This window comes from Mizuhopecten yessoensis, unplaced genomic scaffold (genome assembly GCF_002113885.1).
Source record: "Mizuhopecten yessoensis strain PY_sf001 unplaced genomic scaffold, ASM211388v2 scaffold10717, whole genome shotgun sequence".
In the NCBI taxonomy this organism is placed as follows: Eukaryota; Metazoa; Mollusca; class Bivalvia; order Pectinida; family Pectinidae; genus Mizuhopecten; species Mizuhopecten yessoensis.
This window is the reverse complement of record NW_018408686.1, coordinates 95,192-116,136: the sequence shown is the minus strand read 5'-3', so window position 1 is coordinate 116,136 and position 20,945 is coordinate 95,192. Positions and strand designations below refer to the sequence as shown.

General features: G+C 36.4%; 1 protein-coding gene across 1 annotated transcript; it reads left to right on the top strand.

Annotated features, from left to right (window-relative positions):
* Window positions 1-2,592: 2,592 nt before the first annotated feature.
* LOC110461998 (translocating chain-associated membrane protein 1-like) lies at window positions 2,593-15,629 on the top strand. The gene is made up of 12 exons (XM_021515757.1): window positions 2,593-2,796; window positions 4,265-4,328; window positions 4,494-4,609; window positions 4,984-5,100; window positions 5,433-5,488; window positions 5,894-5,978; window positions 6,510-6,580; window positions 7,059-7,169; window positions 10,063-10,134; window positions 10,818-10,889; window positions 12,542-12,678; window positions 13,176-15,629. The coding sequence occupies exons 1-12, from the start codon at window positions 2,671-2,673 to the stop codon at window positions 13,268-13,270; spliced, it is 1,122 nt and encodes a 373-aa protein (XP_021371432.1). The 5' UTR covers window positions 2,593-2,670; the 3' UTR covers window positions 13,271-15,629.
* The last annotated feature ends 5,316 nt before the right edge of the window (window positions 15,630-20,945 follow it).

The following is a 20,945-nucleotide window of genomic DNA, read 5'->3' as shown; positions in this document are numbered from 1 at the left end:
CGTACATAGAGGGGAGAGGTGACCTGATGTAGCCTTCGTAAATAGAAGGGAGAGGTGATCTAATGTAGCCACCGTACATAGAAGGGAAAGGTGACCTAATCTAGCCACCGTACATAGAGGGGAGAGGTGACCTAATGTAGCCACCGTACAGAGAGGGGAGAAGTGACCTGATGTAGCCTTCGTACAGAGAGGGGAAAGGTGACCTAATGTAGCCACCGTACATAGAGCGGAGAGGTGACCTAATGTAGCCTCCGTTCAGAGAGGGGAGAGGTGACCTGATGTAGCCACCGTACATAGAGGGGAGAGTTGACCTGATGTAGCCTTCGTACATAGATGGGAGAGGTCACCTGATGTAGCCTTCGTACATAGATGGGAGAGGTCACCTGATGTAGCCTTCGTACATAGATGGGAGAGGTCACCTGATGTAGCCTTCGTACATAGATGGGAGAGGTCACCTGATGTAGCCTTCGTACATAGAGGGGAGATGTGACCTGATGTAGCCGCCGTACAGAGAGGGGAGAGGTGACCTGATGTAGCCTTCGTACATAGAGGGGAGAGGTCACCTGATGTATCCTTCGTACATAGAGGGGAGAGGTCACCTGATGTAGCCACCGTACATAGAGGGGAAAGGTGACCTAATCTAGCCACCGTATATAGAGGGGAGAGGTGACCTAATGTAGCCAGCGTACAGAGAGGGGAGAAGTGACCTAATGTAGCCTCCGTACATAGAGGGGAGAGGTGACCTAATCTAGCCACCGTACATAGAGGGGAGAGGAGACCTGATGTAGCCTTCGTCCATAGAGGGGAGAGGTGACCTGAGGTAGCCGCCGTTCATAGAGGGGAGAGGTGACCTAATGTAGCCTCCGTTCAGAGAGGGGAGAGGTGACCTGATGTAGCCTCCGTACAGAGAAGGGAGAGGTGACCTAATGTAGCCACCGTACATAGATGGGAGAGGTGACCTAATGTAGCCTCCGTACAGAGAGGGGAGATGTGACCTGATGTAGCCGCCGTACAGAGAGGGGAGAGGTGACCTAATGTAGCCAGCGTACAGAGAGGGGAGAAGTGACCTAATGTAGCCTCCGTACATAGAGGGGAGAGGTGACCTAATGTAGCCTCCGTACAGAGAGGGGGGAGGTGATGTAGCCTCCGTACAGAGAAGGGAGAGGTGACCTAATGTAGCCACCGTACAGAGAGGGGAGAGGTGACCTGATGTAGCCTTCGTACATAGAGGGGAGAGGTGACCTGAGGTAGCCTCCGTTCATACATGTAGAAGGAAGAGATAACCTGATGTAGCCGCTGTAGTGGTAAAGTGAGTAGGTGGATGTCGTTAGAGCAGAAGGGACCATGCCAAGTTCGGCACATTTAATATTTATGGATAGCCGAACGTGCCCCGCCTTGGGGCAAGTTTTGACAGGCAACTGACCTGAAGTAGTATGTACTGAGGTTTTCTCCTCTATTATGACGTTGTAAAGCATGTTTTTCCCGCCACTGATACGACTTTCCATAATTGTGTTGTCTGGGTCAAACTTGTCGCGGTATCATACGAGTCGAACCACCCTTACCTACAAATTACGCATTGAATGCGTAATTCCACAGTATTNAATTGTACATAGGATTAAGGCCCCTTCTGGCTTCGAGCTAGAGGGAATTCCCTTTAGCTCAGTGGTAGAGTGTCCGACTCTAGGAACCTGGAGATCGGCGAGGGTTCGATCCCCGGTGGATGCCACACTATTCTCTTTCTTGTAACAAATGGTGTCCCTGGCTCTCTCTGTAGTGACAGGGAGTTAGAACCTGGGTTGTGGTGTTCGAGGGCGAACACATTTGAAAAAAGGGGAGTAGTGTGGCAGGGTTCAATTACAGCAATAAGAAAGACAATGAACGGCTAAAAGGTGTATATGCCATCAAGTAAAGCAGTTATTAGTCGTGATGATTTCTGACATAAATAATTAAGTAGTCTATATATAGTAATTCGCTTTTCTAAAAGTTCGCAATATGAAAGACGTGAGGTCATGTTTTTTCTTTCCACCCTCCCAATTTATAATTGTGTTTTCCACTCCAAGTTTTCGTGTGAATAATATTTCTTCAAGTCAAGTGAACTGCTAATGTCCTCAAAATTGACCCTCAGTACATAAAAGACTGAAAATGCTGCTTCTTCTTTTTTAGTTCAAGTTAACTTAGATCTACGACAACTGAAGTAAAATATTGGATCCCAATGTTTATTTTGTTGACTTAACCACGGACTTCGATAACCTAATCTAATCTAATTCCGTGACTTAACATGTTGAAAATAAATACAGACATTTGCAAAGTTACGTAATTTTAACAAATGTAGACTATCAGTGACATTATTCAAACTGAGTTGAACAAAATTTTCAAATCCTCGCACTGCTTACTATGATTCATATAACTAATGTCCCTAGTTTAAATGGTAAGCTTTTTTTGAAAAAGAAACCATCTTATCTCATCAATTTTGATTGATGCTGTCGGCAAAAACACCCTGAAGCAGACAGTATTGATTTTATCCAATCAGATGAGCTGTCTTATGAGCTGTCTTATCGGAGCCTTTGGCACGCTGGTGCATTGTGGGAAATTAATTACTACTTCCTACTTCGTTTGACACGCCGCACAGTTTAAGTCAGTGTTGAAGTTCCAGCTGTTATCTGCATCAAGATGGGAATGCGTCGAGGAAGAAGCACGAAAAATCCACCAATTTTTAGTCACGAGTTCTTTATACAGAACCATGCGGATATTGTGTCTTGCATTGCAATGGTTTTCGTTGTCGGTCTCATGTTTCAGGTACGTAATACACAAACGAAAGTGATAACAGGAGCCGGTTGGCGTCGAGCCAATATTTTGTCTACCCATATGTCAGACAGTTATTTGTTCAATATCATGTGATTTTATTGAAATGTCACTTACAATGTATGAATTTATGTAAATAGGTCTGAGCAGTGACCATATTGCGGTACGTCATCATGATAATTATTTGCTGTTCATTGTTTTCCACTTTCTGGAAATGTGACGTGGCACTGTTGTAATTATAATAAAACTTTTCAACATTTAAAGGGATTTAATTAAATTTATTGATTAGCCTGTATTCTTGGCTTTAAGTGATTTTTATGAGTGTTAAATCGAAGAAATCGTGTAATTATCAGACAGTTTCGACAACTATCGCTACCAATAGCTAATATGGCATCAGATTGCCCAAGTTTCAAAGCTTACGAATATAATTTGATTTAGCGTTGGTTGATTATCTTATTAGGTTATCACACCAAATTACCTTTGTTATTTCTAGATGATAAATTCTTAAATTGATGCTTTTTATTATTTAAATATAACAAATGATAGGATTATTTTTTACCATATGGATAGAAGCTGAGTCAGCAGCTGATGATCTAATATAATAACCGACATTGCTACAAAAATGTATATCTTCACCAAAATATGAAATTATTCAGGCAAGGATTGTATTTCTTCATACAAGTGCATAAATTTATAAAATTAACACTGTTCTGTCACTGAACATGAAGCTTACTGCTATTAATGCCCAAAGATTAATAAGGATTTATTTTTCATAAGTTTTCATTTTGTAATATCCATCACTCACATTTTATTCAGAATTGTAAAAATTGCATCGTTATTGGAATGCATGAAAAAGGAGAAAGTTGAGGTGACAACAACGTTTAAGGATTTTAATGCATATGTTTTTAGATTTAAGTCAGTACGTGCTAATATGATGTTATGAAAAAGGGGTAGATTGGTAGGGATTGGGGTAGGTGTTAAATCAAGATATTACAAAAATCTTCAAATATGGTTATTCAGACCAATTGTATGCTCCAAATAGCATTGTGTGCGTAAAAAAATAGGTAAAACCTAGGATCAGTTAGGGTACCTGGAACATACATATTTTTTGGGTCTTATATTGTATGGTTCAGTTCATCATACATGTTAAACAAATTAATTGACTGAAATTTTGCATCCTTCAGGAAATTAAAAGGGATATTTGCAGACTAGTACAGACTTGTTAGACATGCACTCGGGATCCCGGGAGTGTCACGCTGTACAATGGAAATCATGTTAATATTACAACAGAATATGATGATCATGAATTTATCCTTCAGTTGCCAATACACCAAAATGTGCATTTCATAAAATATATTAAATTAAAAAAAAGGAATTCTTCAATACCTTGGTTTTGTCATATGTAGTCTTAAGCTTCCTACTTATATAATGTATTTATGTAGTTTCTTTTTTATTTATTTAGGCCACAGCACCAGTAGCCACACTGTTTGTAGCTCTTCAGCACAATGTTACAAGGAATGGCACAGGTATGTACAGTCAGAGGTTGAAATTAAGATTTAGAACAGGTTTAACAAAAACACTGATAACCTACTTGTACCAAAAAGATATAGAAGTGAAAAAATGTCTCTACAATCAAACTACGTTTGCAAATAAAATTGCATGTCATCATATGATTTGGTTCTCTTCTACAGATTCTGCTGATGATGTTGGGTTGTATACCTATGGACGTAAGGATATCTTCTCCACCATGTTCTATCTTCTCATCTGTGTAGTAGTACACGCTGTTATCCAGGAGTATGTCCTAGATGTAAGTCATTTCAAACAGTTAAACTACCTAGAACTCGTCTCTCATGTTTTTCAAAATATAAAATAAATAACACTAACATATAATTTATCTTCCTGTTATTGATGGAAAAGATTCATTATTGTTTTCAAAAGAAACAAAAATTGTTTTAAGCATGCTGGATAAAATAAATTCCAGTTGGATGTTGAGTTTGTATTTACCAACTCAGAAGTTACACGACACTTGGCTGCATTATAAATATCTATCCTTTTAAGATTTAAATATATCCTTCTCTTTTCAAATTATGTATTTTCATAATGTACAAAAATTGTTGTTAAAAAGCTTGTATCATAACTGATCAACCAGAAATAGTATTTTCCCCTTTTTTGTTGTTGTAGAAACTGAACAGGAAGATGCATCTGTCAAAGGTGAAACACAGCAAGTTCAACGAGTCGGGTCAGCTGCTAGCATTTTACTTTGCATCGGCTGTCTGGGGTGCGGACATCATCGTCAGGGTAAGAAAAGCACTACAGATTTCCAAAGAACAGCAACGACATGCTGTTCTTGAATTTTCTGTCTTGCATAATTGTAAAATCTGTTAATTAGTGCTTGTGATGAAACCATTCTTTTGTTGTAAACGTTGGAAATTTTATGTTAAAGCCTGCTGAAGTTACCTCGTGTCAATTATTTTTTTAAAGTTATTTGGGTGTTAAGTTTTGTAAGGAAAACAAAACTAATGTTATCAAGAATTTAAGTTAAGATTTGTATTTGACTTATACATATGTATGTCTGTAAGTATTGGAATAATACACCATGTTTTTCAGTGAATTTATTGTTGTTCTTGCAGGAAAGCTACATCAATATCAACCAGTTATGGGAGGGCTATCCTCATGCCGAATTAACGTAAGTCTCCTAAAATATTTTGATGTTTTTTAAATATAAACAAATGTTTGAGGAAAAACGTTGATCCAAATTCAACTTTTAAAAAAAATCAAGTAGATCTTGTGAATTTTTTTTGGTATTTGATGGCATTTAATTAGTTGAAACTAACATTAGAAAGAGTTTCCCTTGTTTGTTATGGTAATGAATTGTTTCCCTTGTTTGTAATGGTAAAGAATGGTTTCCTTGTTTGTAATGGTAAATACTTGTTTCCCTTGTTTTTAATGGTAATGAATTGTTTCCCTTGTTAATAATGTTAATGGATTGTTTCCCTTGTTTGTAATGGTAATGGATTGTTTCCCTTGTTTGTAATGCTAATGGATTGTTTCCCTTGTTTGTAATGGTAATGAATTGTTTCCCTTGATGCAGGTTTGTGGTGAAATTCTTCTTCATACTACAAATAGCCTACTGGATCCACTGCTTTCCAGAGTTGTACTTCCAAAAAATCAAGAAGGTAAGAAATATTATAGAATTTTAAAAATGTGTATGTGAAGTTTATAAAGAACTATATGCCCAGGGCATACAGCTAGTGGTATTGTACACCCCTGACCCATATAATCTCTCAGGATATGTCTCAGTGACACTCTCAGTGGACAGAGAATGAGATCTTTTATATGTCGGGGCTAGTAAAAATGTTGAATATATATTATATAAATATCTGTGGAGCTAGTAGAATTTTTCAAAATCTGCTTGAGGATTAGTAATTTGCGTACGAAATTGTATATCCCTGGTGACCCCATTGCTTATACTGTATTCAGAAAACCTCTTTTGCATTTTAAAAAAAGTTGATATTTCCTGATTTGTGATCATTGTCTGATCCTGATCCGCACAAGATGTTTCAGTGTTTGTAACTTCAGAATCGAAAGAAAATCTTTAACAATAAAGGATGTTTTGTGTTATTGCTTACTTATGATATATTATTATGTTTTTCTAATATTTGGTTGCTATTCATTTTGTTAATTATTTGTAAATATGTTTATTGCAGGAAGAAATCTCATCTCGTATACAGTATGCCACCCTTTATCTTGTATTTATTGTCGGGGCCTATGTACTCAAGTAAGTAAATATGGCGGTATCTTTTGCCTTAAATATAAATAATATTTCATAAAACAATAAATGATTTAAAACTAGGATCAAAGATGTTAAATTAAATTCCGGCAACCTTGTCTGTGTGTTATCCATCATTTAAGTAAACGGAGCTTTACTGCATGTTATAAACTAGAGCAATCCGGATATCAGATAGTTGATGCTTCATTAAGTTCTTGGAAGAATTATGGAGGTACAAATATATATTTAATGTCACGACTTGTGGTTTGAACATATCTGTATATAGGCCTTTAGGAATCCTGCAGTGAAGGGGATACATTTTTGTCCAAAGCTAGTGCATTATATAATTATTTTTTTTTTTAATTCTTTTGTTGAGATTTTACCTTCACCTAAACACAGTCTTTCCAGGACATCACTATCCAACTTTGCCTTTATTTTTTTGTACAACATGATTTATGTAATAGTATTTTGTTATTTTTTATTAAAGTTTTAACCGAGTCGCCCTGTGCATGATGGTTCTACATTATTTGGTGGAATTCGTCTTCCATTTAGCCAGACTTCTCTATTTTGCTGAGAAGAGTGAATTAGCCAACACAGGGTAAGTGTAGTGAACAATGAAATAATTAACAACACACTTTTAAATTTCCTGGTCATAATACAAATGTTCACGAGGATGGGAATACTACAATAGCTGTTTAGCAGGAAACATTAATTCTTGAGCCATTCACAGAATCGTCTCCTTTTTATCTGTTAAAGATTTCCTTGTCTTTAACACACACAGATACTTACATGTAAAACTAGTCTTGCCGAATCCATTTCTTCACAGGTCCAACATGAATAAATGGCACAGTAGATTCCCCTATTGGAAATACAGTCATAAGAAAACAAAATGATGTTAATATTGTGCAGTTGCCAAAATTATATTGAAATTTCATCCATTGGGAGTAAAAAATACAACATGCTTTTGCTGAAAACTATAGGAACATGTACTTTTTTTGCCCTCACCAATGAGGGTGAATCTATCATGACTGTTTCCCTCACCAATGAGGGTGAATCTATCATAACTGTTCCCCTCACCAATGAGGGTGAATCTATCATGACCGTTCCCCTCACCAATGAGGGTGAATCTGTCATGACTGTTACCCTCACCAATGGGGGGGAATCTATCATAACTGTTACCCTCACTAATGAGGGTGAATCTATCATGACTGTTGCCCTCACCAATGAGGGTGAATCTATCATAACTGTTTCCCTCACCAAGGAGGGTGAATCTATCATAACTGTTTCCCTCACCAATGAGGGTGAATCTATCATGACCGTTACCCTCACCACTGAGGGTGAATCTATCATGACTGATACCCTCACCAATGAGGGTGAATCTATCTTGACTGTTATCATCACCAATGAGGGGGAATCTATCATGACTGTTACCCGCACCAATGAGGTTAAATCTATCATAACGGTAACCCTCACCAATGAGGGTGAATCGATCTTGACTGTTACCCTCACCAATGCGGGTGAATCTATCATGACTGTTACTCTCACCAATGAGGGTGCATCTATCATAACTGTTACCCTCACCAATGAAGGTGAATCTATCTTGACTGTTACCCTCACCAATGCGGGTGAATCTATCATGACTGTTAACCTCACCAATGAGGGTGAATCTATCTTGACTGTTATCATCACCAATGAGGGGGAATCTATCATAACTGTTACCCTCACCAATGAGGGGGAATCTATCATAACTGTTACCCTCACCAATGAAGGTGAATCTATCTTGACTGTTACCCTCACCAATGCGGGTGAATCTATCATGACTGTTAACCTCACCAATGAGGGTGAATCTATCATAACTGTTCCCCTCACCAATGAGGGTGAATCTGTCATGACTGTTACCCTCACCAATGGGGGTGAATCTATCATGACTGTTAACCTCACCAATGAGGGTGTATCTATCTTAACTGTTACCCTCACCAAGGAGGGTGAATCTATCATAACTGTTATCCTCACCAATGAGGGTGAATCTATCTTGACTGTTACCCTCACCAATGAGGTTGAATCTATCATAACTGTTACCCTCACTAATGAGGGTGAATCTATCATGACCGTTACCCTCACCACTGAGGGTGAATCTATCATGACTGTTCCCCTCACCAATGAGGGTGAATCTATCATGACCGTTCCCCTCACCAATGAGGGTGAATCTATCTTGACTGTTAACCTCACCAATGAGGGTGAATCTATCATAACTGTTTCCCTCACCAATGAGGGTGAATCTGTCATGACTGTTACCCTCACCAATGCGGGTGAATCTATCATGACTGTTACCCTCACCAATGAGGGTGAATCTATCATGACTGTTAATATTACTACCTAACATACAATATGTATTACTAGTCAAGGGTGAAAGTTACACAGGGCAAATGGGGAATATTTGAGTTGGCAAAGGTTTCCCGGTATACAATATACATTTACTATTACTATATACAGATGTACTATTAAAACTATATATCTTGAATTGCATTTTTCATCTTTTCTTGAATCACCTAGTTTAACTCATTCACCCTACTCCCATAACATGAGAGGCCGCTGGTCGGCCTTTTTTCAATCGGATATGATTTTGCCGACTGCGACCCCTCATTTCCGAAGCACTAATTCTTTGATGCAGTTTCCGCCCGAAATCCGGGCGGAACAAAATCGGCTTGAAAAACTCACATAAGTGGTTAACAGTTCATGACAACGATGTCTACTCACGGTTTATATAATATTGATCTCATATATATGTCACAGACACAAATATATAGTATATTACGGAATAGAACACTCAAAATACATGTCCATGTCGTTGTAGCACATCTCTGACCTACATTTAAAACATGGCTTCTGGATTAATACAAAATATCAGGGGGAATTTCAAACGGAACGAAATGATACGGAGTTTGTTTGTATTCCGCTTGTAAAACATTACATGTAATCCATTTTTGTATTAACCGGAAAAATCATGGCAAATGCTGTCTGCATCGCTTCGAATGAGGAAAAACTCATTATTTGTTTCTTTGACATGAAATTTTTCTCATATAATCATGGATTTATGGAAAGGAATATTTATTGGACCCTTTTGACCATTTAAATGTATGTAAACACGATATACTCTTTCTTAATCCGAACTTTGAAAATGTGATAGTCAGCATCGGGAAAATCAGCTATGGGCAGTTAGAGGTTACGCGGCGCCTGTCAAAAGTTTTTCGCCGTGTAAAACCTCCAACATTGTTGGAGTATCATTCACCCCTGAAATGTCATGTCGAACTATCACAACCTTTGAATTGGAAGAGTTCAAATGTGTCTTCAGGGATAAATGAGTTAAGGTTGTATGATCAAATAAGGATAAAAAATTCTTTCTTTGTCATAAATGTAATATTTTAGTACCGTATGTTTTAAATTTTAAATGTGTATGTGAATGTCTGAATTTGTAAATTTCATTTTTTTAGATTCATGGTTTTTAATGGGATGTTTGTGCTGGTGAGACTTGGGACCATCATCCTGGCTGTTCTGACCTTCTGGTAAGTATCCATTCTCCACCATCAGATTATGGTCAGAATCATCCTCGATACTCCAGATGTTACGCTTTCGTTCTCTGCATGCACCCCTGGAATATGTCGTGGTGGATGATACAAGAAGTCTGGTTTGGTTATTTTATGTCCATGAAAATAATCTCTGTTGTTTAACGGTGAAATTGACTAGCTTTGAAGTCTGGTGTCATGCCTCTTTAATCTTCAAAAGTCAGGTACTATCATGGTGATTGTACTATCCTGGCGATTGGTCCGTTTATTTTGCCCGAGACCAATCAAATAGCTAGCCATGTGCCTTGAATGTTGCTCTGTCATTTTCTAGGGATGCAGAGAGCGTAAGTGAGTGTAACCCCTGGAGAATTGATGATTGGTCAGACTGGAACAATCATCCTAGCTGATATAACGATGTACAGTAATATCATTAACCAAGTGTATTAGAATCACTGTTACAGATAAAAGTAAGCTCAAGTTCCATCCCAGACTTATTTTTTCCTCCTATTTCCAAGGATCAAAAAATTTCCTTAGATTAATAAATTGAAATTTTCCAACAAGCAAATAAGTTGTTCAGATGATATTTATTAAAGTTTAATTTTTCTTCTGTTGTTTTTATCATTCCTTCATGAAGATATTTATTGATGAAGCTCAGATGTACTATTTAACTGCTTCCTCCTCAGGTACGGCCTAGACCAGAACAGCCAAACAGCTGTGGACTTTGCCACAGGAAATTTTAATGCTCAGTGGGTGAGGTAAGTTATCCACCGACATTGATTTTAGCTTTCATGCTCTGTAAACATACATGTTTTAGTAGTGTTGAAAGTTTTGCGTTTTTTTCACACCTCAAAAACTAAACTAACTTGAAGTTTGTTTATATAGTTTTCTTACTGCATATACTGTTAGTGTGCTAATATGTCCATGAGCTTATCTGTTAAAATTTAATAATACGCTGAAATTTTTGTCCATTTTGATAAGTACTTTCTTAGTATACTCAAGTTATTCTGGACACTAATGTCGCCACACAACAAACATTTTAGGTCCCCACCATGATATTGGAGGCGTATTGAGCACTTTTCCCTCGATCTGTCTGTGCGTCCATACATATGAACAACATTTGTGTTAGACTTTGTGTTTCTCTGATGTCAAAACAAAGCAAGTACACTATATAAAACACCCTACCTACAGTGGACAGGGATTGGCTCTTCTCCCAATTTATTGTGTGATGTAATAGAAGTTCTATATATAGCATGCAAAGTTCAAAGATACATCTTGAAGAGTAGTACACTGTCATGTGACATTTGTGTTTAATTTCTCTGATAATATTAGTCCTATGATGGGGAAGGTGATGCAGTAGTCCAGCAGTTAAGGTGTCATACTATCTGTGATCACTAGCTCTCCACCACTGGGTGTCAGGTTTGATGCCGTTAGACATGTGTATATGATCACTAGCTCTCCACCACTGGGTGTCAGGTTTGATGCCGTTAGGCATGTGTATATGATCACTAGCTCTCCACCACTAGGTTTCAGGTTTGATGCCGTTAGACATGTGTATATGATCACAGCTAGCTTTCCACCAATAGGTGTCAGGTTTGAGGCCGTTAGGCATGTGTATATGATCACTAGCTCTCCACCACTGGGTGGCAGGTTTGATGCCGTTAGACATGTGTATATGATCACAGCTACTTTTCCACCACTAGGTGTCAGGTTTGATGCCGTTAGACATGTGTATATGATCACAGCTAGCTTTGAACCAATAGGTGTCAGGTTTGAGGCCGTTAGGCATGTGTATATGATCACAGCTAGCTTTCCACCACTAGGTGTCAGGTTTGAGGCCGTTAGGCAAGTGTATATGATCACTAGCTCTCCACCACTAGGTGTCAGGTTTGAGGCCGTTAGACATGTGTATATGATCACAGCTAGCTTTCAACCAATAGGTGTCAGGTTTGAGGCCGTTAGGCATGTGTATATGATCACTAGCACTCCACCACTGGGTGTCAGGTTTGATGCCGTTAGACATGTGTATATGATCACTAGCTCTCCACCACTAGGTGTCAGGTTTGAGGCCGTTAGGCATGTGTATATGATCACAGCTAGCTTTCTACCACTGGGCGTCAGGTTTGAGGCCGTTAGACATGTGTATATGATCACTAGCTCTCCACCACTAGGTGGCAGGTTTGATGCTATGTGGGGCAGCTGCTACATACTGGCCACAGATTGGTGGTATTTCTCTGGGTATTCTGGTATTCCTCCACCATCAAAACCTGGCTTGTCCTTCAATCACCATAGCTGTTAATGGATGTAAATAGCACACAAACCCAACCCTAGAATGAATATATATATATTTTTAACAGCTTTTGTTCTGTAGTATACATTTCTGTTAAAAGTTGTGTTTCTGTATTCGTAGAATCAACTGTCTTGCCGCAGTGTGTCTGCTACAGGCTTGGATGATGTGGAACTTTATCAACTTCCACCTTAGGAGGAGAAGGGAAAAAAGTGCTGCCACCCGAAAACTTAAGTCACCAAATAAGAAAAGGAATAAGGGTAAGTAATAAAATCTGTTCAATCAGTCGGATAGCTGGAAAAATAGTAATTTCACATGTTGGGTGGTCAACAGAAATATCAAGAAAAACAAATCTTTTTGTTTAATAGAGACCTAGCATGGGGTCCCCCCGCCCCCCCCTCATGGTGAATGAGGAAAAAAATGGATTTTTGATTTAAAAAGAGCAATTTGATACATGTTATACTAAAAATACTATCAAAATAATTGCGAATGTTCTCCATGCATACTTTGAGTAAGAGAACGAAAAAGATTTCTTCTTCATATCCTGTGATTTTTCATGGTAAAATCAAAGTGCCTGTATGGGCTTGTCCTGCATTTTTGTGATTTTGATGTATTTCTGTGTTTCAAGATAAAATATGAAACATGAAAGTAAACAAATGCCCCTAGTTAGTATCAATTTATTAACAATATGTACATTGTATGCTGTGTTTTGTTATCTGCAGTGAAATAAATCTCATTATGACAATATTGTTGACAGTTGCAGAAGAGGACATCAATTCCTTGCCTGAAGTTGACCAGAACACAGCAACAGAGAACGGAAATGTGAGGGCACGCAAGGCTAAAAAGATGTGAGCACTTGCCTCAGGAGTCAACAACAGCTGGAAACAAAGAAGCAACAGAAATGCTGAAAAATAACAACTTTAAGCACTGTTTAGTACAAAATTTCAATCCTGAACATATACTGTTGTGTTATCATCATTTCTGGAAGTAAAAATGATCTAATGGTAAAGTTCGGCCAGTCGCTTTATAAATAGCAGTCCCGACTGGTCGGGCAATAACAGCTGAACTCATTCACCCCTGCAGACACATTTAAACTCTTCCATTCAAAGGTTGGAATAGTTCATTATGAAATTTCAGGGGTGAATGAGTAAAAAACAAAGAAGCAACAGTGATACTAAGGAAAACATCTGTTCAGTATAATTTGAAGCACGAACATTTGAAAATGTGTCTTTGTGAAATTGTGATTTCTGTTGGTAAAATGTCTCGTGATATATTTGAATCTGCTTCGAGCTAGAAAGCATTGCTGGTTGTAAAAGTGATATCACCTTTCCTATTTGTCAAAAAATTTAACATGTCGTATCTTTTATCTGCTTTGAGTTACAAAGCATACCAAGCTATATCAGTAAGATTTTTAGCAGGATCTTAATGTGCAAGATAACTCACTTCAGCAATGCATTTAGCTAAATGTTCAAAATATTTCATTCCCTGAAAATATTGCTGACGTCTTTTATATCTATTTTCCTGATGGAAAAAATCCTTTCAACTTCCCATACTTGCCAACCATTTGCCAAATTTTCCATAGGGAGAAATCATGTCAAAACCTAATAGTGTAATCTTTCATTCCCTGAAAATTAATGGCAATGAACACTTTTTGACAAAACTTCATTGGAAAATACCATAATTTGAGGTGTTTTATCTACAGAATTTATTGAAGTTGACCATGAAGTAATAAGTAGTGATTATGTTAACAGAACAGTCAGAAATCTCTCTCCAAAGAAGTGAGATTTAACTTCAACTTGTTCATGAATGTCATTTCCTGAAATTTAATTTCCTCATAAGGTAAGCTAAATAACATTTATGAAACTAGGATCTATGAGAAGATATGGCTGCTTTTATTTAACTATGGGAGTAAGAATGCTGGACATTATCAACTGTCATTGTTAGTGTAGAAAAATATAGTGTAGCTAGGTTTAATATCTTAAAAGACGCATAGTATTAAATTTCTTAATATATGGTGGGTTTTTTAAATGTCCTTGTGTTTTTGTGTATTTTGTCCAATTAACCTCACTTTAAATTACAGGGCATGCAATGTTTTCAGTTTTAATGTATACAAAATATTTTTATTTTACCTTGAAGGGTATACTAGCTTACTGAGATGTGTATTTTTTTCCAAAATAGTTCGCACAAACAAACTTAGTAAGTTTAAACTTTTAGGGTTTGTAATTGAGACTTGATGAATAAATAAAGGACGCATTTGGAGGTTACACTAAAATTGACAACTCACATGAAAGGTACACAAGAATCGATGACACATCTGAATGGAACACAAGAATGTATGTTTAATGATTTAAAAAAAGGGGGATAACTCAAGTACAATTTGCAGAAACAATGAGTAATTATAAGGTAGCATAATTTACCTTAAGTTAGACATGGAATGAATAGACATGGAATGAAACTTGGTATATACCAATAGGTGTTAAGAATGTCACAACCGATTTGGTTTACATATAAAATAGATATGGTATTGCTGAAATGACCATTATGCTATTTGAAGTTGTAGATTTGTGAACAAATTACAGGCTGTCGTAGACTAATAAACATGGTTTGATGTACATATGTTTATAGTTCTTGATGATTCTATGTAGACATGGTTCTCAAACAATTTATTTGGGGTAATGTTTTGGCTATTTTTTGCTAAAACTTGTGAATAATTCATGTAATTTATGTTGAAAGCTGGGACCAAACTCTATTGCTGTGTTAAATATGGCTTTAGTATGGTACAAATCTGACCTCTTCATTAAGCTTATCTCACAGGAATGTATCATAACTTACCATGTCACCATCTGTGAGAGATAAACCAATAGTGTTAGGTCAGTAAGGGTTGTAGGTATGGTCAGTGATAACACATCTAGAATATTGTCTTTGACACGAATAATCTTGACATTTAATGTACATTATTCTTTAAACCCATTCACCCCTATGTAACTTTAGTTAACTCTTCCATGCATTGATCTGGGTGAGCCCATTATGGTCTACAATAGTGAAAGGGTTGAAGCTTATCAGGTATTAAGATGTTTACTGGCAATTTGTTATGAAATTTCTTGAAAGATAGTTGATAACACCAGGGCAGAATAGCATTAACTCATTCACCCCTGAAGACACATTTGAACTCATCCAATTCAAAGGTTGGAAAAGTTTGATATGAATTTTCAGGGTGAATGAGTTTAATATGTGTAATTGTTTTTGTTTTTGTACATTTTTGCATATGAATTTGATTGAAAAATATTTCTGTTCAGATATACATGTACACTGTATTACACAATGTTGGCCAACAGTTTGCCAACTCTGTTCTGGTTTGGACTTGTAAGATAGCTCTAATATCATAAGGGCAACAGAAAAATGCTTCATATCGTAAAACTTTAAAGTTGGATACATTCTACGCACTCATTCTGTAATGTGATTACCTGTTTAACCTAAAAATGAGAATTTTCTGAAAATGACATTAACATGTACAAGTTGTTCTCATATCTAAAGTTTGCAGCTGATTATTTTGATTTTCAATTCTTTTCCCCCTCATCATTGTATTAGAACCAATAAAGAGGCATAGCTACTATCAAACAGATTATCAATACCTTCTGCTGAAGAAAACAATACTTATCATCTTGTCTTAAATTTTGAGCAACATGACACTGATATATATATATATATAAAAATAAAAATAACAAAATTTAGTGTAGTATTTTTATGTTAAATACCAAATAAAATGTTGTTGTTATTTTGATGTGTGTGACCTTATTATGACATCTCTTTAGTTGTAGTTATTAAAAACAATATCTTTTTACATTAAAGCCAACTTTTAGAGAGAAATAATTATCAGATAAATATTTTAAACTTTTAATAGATCTTTATATATTTATTTTACTGGAAGATTAATATTTGATAGATGATTAAGATCGCTTTGATATATTAAATGTTGTGAAAAGTGTCAATTGAAGAATTCCACACAGGCAAACTCTTCAATGTGTAAAGAGTATATTGGAGGTGACTTGTTTTTATGTGTAGAATTTTGACACAAAATGATAAATGATGTAAAAACAAATTACAGCTGAAACTGGCTGTATCAGTAAAGAATAAGGAGGTTTATAACCTAAAAGAATTGTATTCTTTATGATATGTAAAATGTTGTTTAATACATATATGCAATGGAACCTTGATAATCGCAAATAATTTTGTTTCTGAAAATCTGTTCCGTACATATTTTTGGGATTCATACAATAGCATTAGGATATGTATATTGCGGAATTTCCGTCTAAGAGAAATTTTCCAAGAGAGAAGTTTTTCATTAACCAAATTAAATGCTGGCCAATGCTGCCTATACCACTAGCATTAACGGACATTGTTGTAAGTGGTTAATTGTCCTTTTCCTTCTTTCTGTCATTTTGAAAATGTCCTCAGAAATAAGCCCGGCCTTGTGCTCAGGACTATGCATGCCTCTTGTCTCAATATTGTAAAAGATTTATCTATAATCTGTAACACATTGCATGCCCTTTGCCTCTATTTCATAGAAATATACATGATGAAGCCGAGTGATTTTTTCAAAGAAAAAATGACAATAATTCAGCTGTTAAAAATACATTATGGATTTCTTTACTCTATTTATTTACTTGGCCGTTGTAGGCTAATAAATATCTGTATGATTTGTCAATAAGTAAATAGAACCGCTTAGTTTTCCTGAATACTTCTTATAGACTTATTTGCAAGGACTAGAATTCTCTTAAGTAAACCACGAGAGATGAGTACCCATGGTGGAGAGGTGCCAGTCCCTAGCATATCAAGTTATTCAGAAAAAAACAGACTTGTAATTCTTATCATTTGAATGTCTGATCTTAAGTTTCAAACTAGGGGGAGATAACCTAGTAGAAAAAATGTAGTTAGAAAGCTGTTGACAAAAGCTTCAAGGCTGGTAGCCAGCCTGACCTATTTGTGATTATATTAAAGATTCATCATGGATTCTTCTCTCAAATTACGGTGAAGATAATTCTGATGACTGATGTAGAGTTAGAGCAGAACTATGTTGGGTGTGTAGCTGGCTAGACCTACATAGTATCCTAGTCAGTGATTTTACTCACAACACACAAAAATGATCCTCAATCATTCAATCATTATATAGTCGTTTTGTTGTCATACTTGAATTGTAAATCAGTAATCAAACTTGTTAGACTTGGCAGTAAATTGATAAACATTATCTTCTTGTTTAGAATTCGAAACAACACAGATCGCCGGTCTCTTGAGCATGTTGTGTTCCGGAAACTGGCACACCCTATTGTAAATTTAAACCGATACATAACAAATTAAGCCCGGCTAACATTATATAGTATGGTAATGTAAAATTAAAGTGGACCCCAGCTTTCTTTTTGCATGATGCAACCCTTCATACAAGGTTTTCAATCAAAAGAATAACATCACCTCACTTATACAAGTGTAATTATAGTAGGGTTTGATAGGTTCGTAAAGAGAAAACACAACTCAAATTAAATCATTCACCCCTGAAATTTCATAATCAACTATTCCAATGTTTTAATTGGAAGAGTTCAAATGTGTCTTCAGGGGTGAATGAGTAAAGTATACCTGCATGTTGACGAATTTAGTGAACTGTAAGATTTTTTAATGGGACAATTTCAGAATTTGTTTTTAAGATGTGTTGTTAACGAGAGTTTGTCATTGTTAATGTTGTCATAAAATTGATAAAAACTTTAAAAAAAATAAGATAGGATGAAATGTATAGCTGAATTTATCAAACTATTAGGCTTAATGATGCTATCAAAATAATTTCCCAGACTTTATTCTGTTAAAGCCGAACAGAAAAGTTTGGAAAAATTGTGACATCTGAAAATAACTTAAATACATTCTTATTGATTTGTTAGATGTGTTTTTAGGTATTTTTGAATACTTGACTGCAATAGATAAGTATAACTACTTGCATGCTGTGTTGAGTGATGTATGTCTAGTTTATATGTGGACCAAGGCTGCCTTGGTGTATTCCGGTTTACCCATTTCAACTTGCTGATCTTGAAAGTCTTGGAAATTTGGCAGCTGTATGTGAAGGGGTCTGCCAAAGTGGAGCTGGAAAGCTTACTGTTGCTAGTTTGAGGTATTTTAACATAAAACCACCGGTACTGGGCTTGTCTGTAAATACACACACAATATAATATGGATGTATTGACAGTCGAGGCTAGTACAAGTGATAAAACAAAGATTATTAACCAGTTATTTTTTAGGACATGTTATCAAATTAAGTACATTGGTGAAAGAGCCACATATGTTTTTTTCAATTGTTCAATTGATATATATTTTTCGCAAATTTGTGGAATTTGAACATTGCCTATTAGGTCGGCCTTTCATGTGTATTTGTTTCTCATGGTATGCTTCTTGTACTATTGGCACCTGAAATGTTTGAACAGGGATACGGTAAAGCAGCCTTACTGTCCTAAGTGAAATAGAGGTTGATGGGATTAATGCCTGATTGTGTTGTGCCATGTCCCAGTCGGTGGTTGTAAGTTATGTTGTACTTACAATTTTTGTTTGAAATAATGTTTACATTTAATTGTAAATTTAATAAGGTATTTTTTATTCAAAATAAAGAACAGATAGAAAATTGTACCTGTAGTATTTTTAAGTTTAATAAATAAAATGTTTGAAAATTATTTCAACTTTGGCAATGAATATATAATAAAATTTGTGACCCGTTTTCCTAGAAATCGTTTTTTATTCACTGTTTATGCAACTTTATCTCTTGAACTTGATGCATATAAACCATATTTGGTTGGAAGCATTCTTACGGACCAGAGACATATACAGCCAGTATATACGTCTTTAAATTTGGCCTTACTGCAGTACATCAAGTTTTCAACTTTGACCTGTTGATATATGGAACAGTCTTCCGGAGGCGGTCATACAGGCTACAACAAATAAAGACTTTGAAATCAGTTTGGACAATCATTGGAAACATCTTGAACTGAAATTTAATCACCTAGCTAGCTACAAATCTAACAAGGGAGTGATTTGTGAATTAAAATTGCTGTATTTTATGATATGGACATAGAGGCAAGTAATGTAAGTGACTCCCCAGGAATGATGAGGATAATATCAGCCATATTTATTTTGGAAACTGTCCCACGTGGTGGGGATTCAAAATTATACCAATTAAAAGGCTGACTCTCGCCCTGAGAGATTGGCCTAAAAAGGTTACGTGGAAAGAGACTAGGTATACCACCAGGATGCCTCTGAAGTCTGCCCACTCAAAAGACTAGACCCTTGATTATAATTTTAAACTCATTTGTTTGCAAGGGAGCTTAATAAATAACCAAAGGCCCGGGGCGAAGATGTTTGGCCAGTATCATGCTGGGATGCCGGGTTGGTAAGTTTGTTCACATGAATGACCTTGACCCACTTTCAAGGTCATAAAAGTCGAATGTGTTGATCTATAGAAAAAGACATTCTTAAATTACAGGCAAATGGGGTAGATATTTGGCTAATAGCATGCTGGGGGGAAGGGCTACCATTTTTTTTTTTTTAAAAGTCTCTTTAAAGGTCATATGGATCAAATGAGTTAATATTTTAACAACTTCTCAATAATCTCAAGTCCCAAGGTGATCATATCTGTCCAATAGAATGCTTGGATATAGGGATACAATGTTTGTTTCAATATACAAGGGTAAAATGTTAAAAACAAATCTTCGAACAACTTCTCAATAATCTGAAGTCCAAGGTTGATCATATTTATGGCCAAAAGAATGTTGGAATTAATGACAACATATTTTTTGCAAATGAATTAACTTGTCCCACTTCTAAAATCACTGGGGTCAAATGTTAATTTTCTTGTAAATAAGCGAAAGGCCAAGGGCGGTGATATTTGGCCCGTAGCCGAATTTAGTATATTGGATAATTAATATAACTGGTGTGAAAAGATATGGGGGCATGATCACCTACCAGACTATGTGGGTTTTCTCAAGGTACCTCGGTTTCCTCCGCGCGCAAACATCCGGGCCAACAAGAGTTATTAATATAAGTTGAATAACTTGTATCATAATTGTTTCATAACTGTTTTAAAATAAATAAAGTTTATAAAGTTTATTTTTTTACAGATCCCATTGTTTAGCTTACCTGTTATGAGGAGCCAAGTGAGCTTACCTGTTATGAGGAGCCACGTGAGCTTACCTGTTACGAGGAGCCACGTGAGTTTACCTGTTATGAGGAGCCACGTGAGCTTACCTGTTATGAGGAGCCACGTGAGCTTACCTGTTATGAGGAGCCACGTGAGCTTATGCCATGTTAGGGGGCCATGAAGATGTCCTTCCATTTAGTTGGTAATGGAATTCGTTGCATGTTAGGTCACAAACAATTCCAAATTCAGATTTGCTTCATCACTTGGCGTGATTGAACTTTTTGTTCTGATATATTTTGTTATCATTTTTTATACATTTTATCATCAGAGTTTTCTTTTTACGTTGCTTTTAGGGGATATTTC